We start from the raw sequence: 8,597 nt of genomic DNA on the forward strand, positions 1-8,597 counted from the left end.
GTTCTTAAAGACAAGACATAATTAACATTGTACACTATAAATATAAAACAGATATAGCCTAAAGCTTTTGATTGAAATCACAAAGTTATGTTTCCATCTGAAAAATTACACATGTTAAAACGTCACTAGTTGCTAAGTGAAATAAAAAAGAATACTATTTTAACAAAAGTCACTGCTTGCTAGAAAAATGCAATGTGTATGTGCTGTTTGCACAGACATTCTATGATAAATTCACTCGTTTCTATGGAAATTCAATGTTTGCTAAGGAAGCCACTGGCTGCTATGAAAAACTGAAATGCCTGCTATGGAATTAACTTGTTGATGCAGAAAGGCAATGGTTGCTGTGGAAATTCAATAATTACTATAAAAGACAATTGTTGAAATGGAAAATTGGAAGCTATGGAAATTCAACAGTTGCTATGGGAGTCGCTTGGTGCTATGGATAGTAAATTGATGCTATAGATGCCTACGTTTGCAATGGAAAGAAATGTGGTGCTCTAGAATGTCACTGGTTTCTATAGGATGTCACTGGTTGCTATGTTAGTAAATTGTTGCGACGGACTGATCATGAGTGGATCAGTCTTTTTTATGATTTAGATAACATTTTATTTTTATTTTTTATCCTTAACAGTTTACAGTATCAATTATTAGTCAATCATCATTACAGAAATCAATCTTTTGAAAAATACTTATTCAACTCAATATGACAGTAGCAAATAAACATAATGCAACTTTATACACAGTTATTTCTTTTTAAATAAAAACATATTACATTAAATCAAACGAGAACAATAAACAATTAATGAAATTTTGATAAAATGCGTTCACACTAATAATCTCTGAAATTGACAATGATCATATAAATTAAGTCAATAATTGAAACAACAGAACATATTTTTTTTATTAAAGTTGATATTTACATTTTTTTTGCAATTATGCAAGAAACATAAACAAGCATACATTCGACAGATAAATGAAAATTTGCACCGTTTTCCCTTCCATAGGTGATTAAAGAGTCCGTGAATACAAAAACAATATTTATGTATTTTAACACACATACAAGTTTATAGTTACGTGAAAAGAAAACACCAAACGATTTTATATTTCCAACAACGCACGACACAAAGAATGCTGATGTGACAATGAATAATTTTTAAATGAGAATCACAATCTCTGCCTACAACTAAGAACGTGTCATAAACTGTGTCTGGTTGTGAATATTTATAGAGGAATTCTAAATCAACATGTTTAACATGTTTAAGGACCCAAATAAAAAAGTGTAAGATTCCATCTCTACCCTCTGTGTACTTTATTTCAGAAATGAAAGAGTAATGTTATAAAATGGGCACACTTAATATGAAACGGTTCAGAATTTAATGTAAAGAGTATTTGTTTCCTCGTTCAGAATGTAAAGTGTATCCGTTAAATCCTTCAGGTATTGCATTGTATCGCATCAATACTCTCTTAACGGAATTTAATCGCAGTACAAATTATGACCATGTAAGCAAATGGACCTAGCCCGTCAGTATACATATTGATATAATTGAAACACGTGATTGTACTTTATTCAGTATTTCTTTAGTAATTTTACAATATCGCACGCAAATAAAACATAATATGATGTTTCATTTTTACATCGTTTATAAACATCACTAGTCAGTACTTACACAGTATATGCAATGACTATGCTGAGAGTTAAAGGCAATCATAAACATGACATCTATTAACCAGGATTTATCTCATATACACAACAAAAGATTTTTGTTTGTTTGTTTGTTTGTTTTTGGGTGTTACGTCACATCGACACAATATAGGTCATATCGTGACGTTCCAGCTTTACTGGTAGAGGAAGACCTCAGGTGCCCTTCCGTGCATATTTCAGGCACGAACGGGCACCTGAGTAGAACCACCGATGTTCCGTAAACTAGCTAGAAAGTTTTTTACAAGTGCTAGTTGTATTACTTAAAAACATAATACATTTTAAATAAGTCAGAATTTAAAATTTGGTCCTCAAATCAAATTTTCATATTCATATACATTGCTTTATCGAAGTCTTTTTGCAAGGTTTCCGGAGCTGTGTCAGGCTTTCTTTTCCTGAAAACATCTTCACGGCTTTCGTCCATTTTTTTAAGTTCACTGTACTGATTACTGTCATTCAAGATTTTATCAAGTTTCTCATAAGGATTTTGTGGAAAAGCGTCTGTACTTGTGCCTTAAGTAAAATTCAAAGCAAAAATGTCGTTCAGTTACAAAAATATTGACATTATATCTAAGTTAATAAAGGTATCATGTAAAAAAATTAATCATATTACCTATTATTTTTAAATATCAAAACATAATACTATTGTCAATAAGCCTACACTTATACATAAATAACTTAATAAATAATATAAAAATGAAATAACAAACGAAAAAACAATTGAAATACCTGTGCTGGATGGGTCATTCGGTTGTATGTTTGCTCCAACTGCATCAAGATCAATGCTTTCGTATTCAGTTGCAGAATTTATATTTTGTGTTGATAATCCTATACATTTTGATAATATAAATTGATTTGAGTTTGTTTGATAATGAATTTCTCGTTTGAAATTCGTTTTTTTTAACAACGACGGTGTAGACTCAAATTCAATTAAAGAAAATATTATTATTAATGGTTTTCACAAAGTCATTTTACGTCAGCTCTCTTACAAATTCGTTCTATTAAAATATCATAATTAGAAAGGTAAACAAAATTATTACGGAATTGCAACAATACTTCAAACATTGGCATTAAACTATATTTCAGACGAGTTTGTATGTGACAAAGACATTCATCTGCAATCAAGTGTGCATCTTCATTAAATATATTTACATATGTGTTTGCAGCATTTATGGCATGAATAAAGGTACCTAATTATATAAAACTCTAAATACGATTACAAACCAATAGTGTCTTGATGTACGTTTATAGTTGTATGTTGATATGTCAGCTTAAACCTGAAATTTATGCAAAAGTATTTCATATCCGATGCTTGCTTGCTTGTTTTGGGTTTTACGTCACATCGACACAGTATAGGTCATATCGATGCAAAGAAAAAAGAAGTTACAACAAAAGTGTTTCTAGTATTCTATATTGGATATTTCATTGATTTAACGATATATGCATTGTTGTAACAGTTGCGATGTTAATATGTACAATTTATAAACAAATTAATGCACTTCAAGAATATAAAAAGTTTTGTACGTAAATTGAAAAAAAAAATATTTTGACGAAAGACGTCTTTTATCGGCGTCTTACATATATGAACATTTTTTATTTTTTTACCTTCTTAATGTATATATGCCAATGAATAGTAAAAGCAAAAAGAGCAGAGCACCTATACAAATTCCTATGGTTGTCCAAACGCCACTGGTGTTATCATCTATATACATTCCTTCTGAAGAAAAACACATGTCATAGTTATAAAGTTTACAAGACTGGGAGTTTTATTGGTGTTTGTTCAATATAAAATAGGTGTCAGTGTATGTATTGAAAGCATACTACAACAACTTGTTAATAAGTAATTCTTAGAACAATGACTACCTTTTGTCTTGATTTCAAGACGTGCAGACATCTTGGATGACCCTAATATATTAATGGAATATAAAAAGATGTAGTAGAAAGAATTGCTTGACAATCCATTTATCGTATAAATTAGTATTGGTTCCCCTGTGTCTTCTATTTCTTCGTGTGTCCAGTGTTTCTGTAGAGATTTGGTGTAGTTCAAAACAAAACGTTGGGGTTTTCCACCATTAAAAGAAGGAAACCATTGTACCGTTGCAGTCGTAGCCGTTGTTAATTTATTGATGACACGAAAGCCCGTCGGAGGATTTGGTTTGTCTAATAATAGAAACCGGCAGTTGCACACAATCATGCGATTAAATAAGACACTTACATTAATCGGTGCAGTGTTATTGCCATCATTTTAGTCGTTGGCTTATGCGAGTTATCATTGTATAGTTAATAAAACATGATTAGTAAAGTTATATAACAATATAGTATGAATGAAATACAATATATCAATTTGTACAGAATTTTTCACCTTTTAATCTGTCAATAGGCAAAACAGATATACAAAATTATACTGCAGGAAGGCACTAAGAGACTATAATTTATTTCATAACTATTAAGAACATAAACAATATCATTTACATTATCTTTTCTTAGGGTCATGCACTCTACAATTGGCATTAAATAATACAACTAGTACAAGTGTGATACTTTTGTTTGCATTACAAATTTTAAACGTTTATGAATATGGCATTTATAATAATATACCAGCATATAATGTCCAATTATGTGTTTACATGCATATTTTATTAATGTTTATAAATAATTTCATATATTTATAAACATTTTATCAAAGATTATTTGGAAAAAAGTATCAGCACATAACATATGAAAGTGTACATTAAAACCTACCTTCAGCGTTGATATAGTAGTCTTGTACGTATGAACCAACAACATTCGTAATAATAAGCCTATATCGCCCGAAGTCTGTCTCCATCATTGTGTATATAGATACACTAACATTTAGCGCATTATTTGATATATTGATATTGCTGTTTGATGAAAGACTGATCCAATTAGACATTGAGTATTTCTGCCAAATAACACTATCTGGTTTAGGGTAGGCAAGGGCAGGGAAAAATAAAACGACAGTAACATTTCTTGCTGATGTAAAGTTTTTTGTGTATGGAACCATTGGATTGGCTCTTGGTGAACCTATAGAAAATCACAACATCATGATATGAACAATTGAATTTATCTTTATACCAAAGTACAAACATAAATCTAGTATAAATTATACAAATTTGTAAAATTAAGTACATGTATATTATAAATATGAGATGATGTTTTGTTTTGTTAAATAAGAGAACGCATTTAAAAAAAACATTCAGTGTCATTTTTTATTATTTGCATAAAACTGACTTTGCAGTTTACAAGTAATATGTTAGTTAGATCTTCTAGCTACATATGTATATTAAACGGTTGGTATTGAGAATTATTTGGTTTACGATTCATATTGCTTATGCTAAAGAAAGAACGGTTTTGCTATCTCATATTCTTGATTTATCTGATAATAAAATCATGGTCTATTGTAAAATCAGAAAGTAAGTTGTCATATACTTACATCTAATGAATAAATTTAGTTGCTTTGTTGAACCGACCCCGATGTTGTGTTCATTTTTGCCAAAACAAAAATAAGTTCCAGAATCTATACATTTGGCAGAGCCAAGTGTAAAACTCAGCACATTTGAATATGTCCAAACCAAAGTTTTGTCCGTCGTTAATCGTAGACTTGTATTCGAAATTGGTTTACTGTCAATGTTGCAAATAAAGGTAACGTTGTCATATTCAGTTGCTGTCACATTACGCACAGATTTGTATCCATTCACGTAAAAATCCTTTATTGTCGCAGAGTCTGAAAATTAATCATTTTGTTCTGTAAATAGTTAACTTCAAGAGAATTTTTCTTTAGAAACTAAACAGAAAGAATAGTTAAATTTGTTTTAACTATTTTTTTGCAGATATGTACACATAACACAACATTACACTTATTGTTTTGAAAAAATATCTGTAAGACATTTTACGAACTATACTATATGTTATGCTTCAAGCAAAGCAGTTAGTACATACACTGTACAGATAGATGAATCATTTTACTATCTGTTCCTTTAACAGGTGATTTTCCAGTTGGTGTCATAATGTTGTAAACACTGCAGTTGTAATTCATGTCGTCATCCCTTGAAATGTTACGTATTGTTAAATATTGACTTGACCAGGTCATGTGCCTCTCAGATGTCCATAAAAATACCGTTTTCTTTGGGTTTCCATGAGTAACCGAACATGAAAAGTTAAGATGATCTCCTTCTACCAATGTCAGGTTTTCTAATGTGTTGATTGTAGGCGGATCTAGAAAAGTTTCAAACTTGAAATAAATTTATTTCAATCATATCATCACGACATCCTTTTTTAATATATGTTTATTTTTTTTTTTTTTTTGTATTGTGTGTATGTGTGTTTTGTTGTTGTTGTGATTTTTCTCAAGGCGCTCTGTAATAGATGAGCTTCACTAAGGTAAAAGCTTAGTTCATAAAGTTTGAAATCTTATATGGCTTACCTCCTTCTTTTATGTAAGGTTTTCTAATGCTATTGAAGGCAGATAATCAAAACGTTTCAAACTTTTATTTATTTTTTAATCAACCAATGTTTGTGTTCACTATGTGCTGTTTTTTTTTTATTTTTCAATAATCTATATTCGTACACTATTTTAAAAACGATTTGTATTTGTATTTGAAGTTACAGATACAAATACTTGAATGATATAATCTCAAACATACTCTATCATTCTGTAGAGAAGCATCTGTCCAAACATTTGCTCATTTGTACATATTGACCTGACTTGTGATTTTTTTCTTTGCCATACATAATTACCTAATTTATTACCATTAAAATTTGAAGTTTAGATATAATAATAATAATAATAATAATAATTATAATAATAATAATAACATTGTGTTCATTTGTTTTTATCTTAAAAGTAGCGGCTACAATTATTGACATCTTAACAACATTATGTGTTTGTTATGTGTACTAAATTATACCGTATTGGTTTGTATAATGTAGTGTTCCTTCGAGTATTTTGTCTTGAATATATTAACAACTTTTCCAGGCTGGAGGTTTCTTCGGACAAACAAAGTGTACATATCGAATTTCCAGTTGAACTGGTGAAATAATACACAGACACTCTCTCTTCAATATTTCAGGATCGAGCGTATACATTAGTAAAACCAATGTACACGAAGCTCTCTTATATGAAAAAATAAACACACAGCAGTAAGGGACAATTGCTTTCACGCGGTCACGAACGCCCCTCCTTCATTACAAAAAGCTGAAAGCTGGTTAAAACATGGCAATGCATGCAAATACTTCTAGTTTGTGCTAAAAGTATTAAATGTAGATTTCGAAGATTCATAGTACGATACTTACAAAGAACATGGACTTCAACAGTGCTTCTATTAGAACCATTTTGTTGTCTTTCGGTTGCGTTCATTGTATTTGTAACAAAACATGTATAATTTCCTTCATGCATTTTTTCCGTCTCTAGAATTTGCAATGTTTTATTGAAAGTCACTTGTATGTGTTTTGCTTTCCATTGATAAGTTGGAGGTGGTTTACTATTGCTACTACAATCCAACAACAGTTCTTCGTTTTGTATTATATTTATATGTCCTGACACATTTAATGAACCATACGTTAGTATTGGTACTGTCGGAGGATCTTAAAAAAAATAAAAGTTAGTTCATACTTTAATGATTTCTTGATATAACGCAAATATAGCTAAATAAAAATATCCTATTATTTGATATATAGTCGGAAAAATATGCACGTCTTATTAAATGCCCATACACATTGTAAGTTTGTAAATGAATAACACGTATTATTTTCAACGAAGAAGCTATCATCTTAATGTTATTATTAAATTCTTGCTGAATACTTTAAGACATATGTGAAAGAAACAAGTGTTAAGTTCGAACTTACATAATACTTTGACAGTGATAGACACAGAGTCATTTCTTTCCATTTGTATTGAGTGACATGTACATAATCTATCAGTGTCAGACATTGCCCGCCAAGTCAACGTATTTGACTCACTTTCTGTTGTAGAGAAGCTGCTAGAACAAGTATAAATTTCATAATCAAAACATCTAGTCCATGACAATGAAGGCTTAGGATTTCCTCCGGTGGTTTTGCAAGTTAAAGTGCCTATGCTATTTTCAATAACATAATAAATTCCATTTGAGAGAAATCCATCTATCATTAGCGTTGAATCGGGTGGATCTGAAGCAAAAATAAAATTAAAATTTTGAAAATATGAATAAAAATATTTATTGAAACAAATAATAAAACAGATGACTTGATACAAAGTTGGAATTGACAGTTTTTAAGTTTATTTAGAGCCATGATGAAAAACACGCTATATTAAGGAAAAATAGAGAAAAAATAGAATATCCGAAGAAGGCCCAAAATGGCAAAATTATGATAATATTGCATGCTCAGTTTGATTGAGTCTGTTAGACCTACATGTGATATTAAGTGTTATCAAGCTTGATGACATGTCTTCCTTTTGTATTTCCGACTTGATGACAATACAATAAAGTTTCCATCCATTGTATGCTCTGCTAGGTTTGTAATTAAGAGAACTCTCTGTTGAAGTCAAACCTTTATTGTTAATGTTATTTGTTTGCTCGCCAGTTAATTGCAAATGGCTGCGATCCTTTAAAATCCATTGAATTTGAGGAATCGGCCGGCTGTAAGAAGTGTTGCAAGTAAACGTTGTAGTTTTGTTTTCAGAAATCTGTATGAACTGCCCAGTGGGATTGATAGTCAATGTTTTAACTGGAACTATAATTAAATGAGACATCATTAGCTTATTATTACTCGCTCTTGAAATAGAAATTTGTAAGTATATTGAGATGTTCACATATATCCAGTCTTGATAAGTCTTATGTTCTTTGCATTTTAGATTATCCATTTTATGAATTCATTTATTTATATGTTTATATGCATAAAC

The 8,597-nt window shown here is 30.3% G+C and overlaps 2 protein-coding genes across 2 annotated transcripts; both read right to left on the bottom strand.

The window, feature by feature from the left end:
* Positions 1 to 805: 805 nt before the first annotated feature.
* LOC132733673 (uncharacterized) lies at positions 806 to 3,951 on the bottom strand. The gene is made up of 4 exons (XM_060720335.1): positions 3,305 to 3,951; positions 2,924 to 2,976; positions 2,429 to 2,527; positions 806 to 2,212 (listed from the first exon to the last, which is right to left on the bottom strand). The coding sequence occupies exons 1-4, from the start codon at positions 3,430 to 3,432 to the stop codon at positions 2,016 to 2,018; spliced, it is 477 nt and encodes a 158-aa protein (XP_060576318.1). The 5' UTR covers positions 3,433 to 3,951; the 3' UTR covers positions 806 to 2,015.
* A 479-nt stretch (positions 3,952 to 4,430) lies between these two features.
* On the bottom strand, positions 4,431 to 8,141 carry LOC132733670 (hemicentin-1-like). The gene is made up of 6 exons (XM_060720332.1): positions 8,108 to 8,141; positions 7,679 to 7,864; positions 7,013 to 7,303; positions 5,660 to 5,935; positions 5,154 to 5,444; positions 4,431 to 4,744 (listed from the first exon to the last, which is right to left on the bottom strand). The coding sequence occupies exons 1-6, from the start codon at positions 8,139 to 8,141 to the stop codon at positions 4,431 to 4,433; spliced, it is 1,392 nt and encodes a 463-aa protein (XP_060576315.1).
* Between the last annotated feature and the right edge of the window lie 456 nt (positions 8,142 to 8,597).

Source organism: Ruditapes philippinarum, unplaced genomic scaffold (genome assembly GCF_026571515.1).
Source record: "Ruditapes philippinarum isolate M1 unplaced genomic scaffold, ASM2657151v2 ctg2097_1_1_1_1, whole genome shotgun sequence".
In the NCBI taxonomy this organism is placed as follows: Eukaryota; Metazoa; Mollusca; class Bivalvia; order Venerida; family Veneridae; genus Ruditapes; species Ruditapes philippinarum.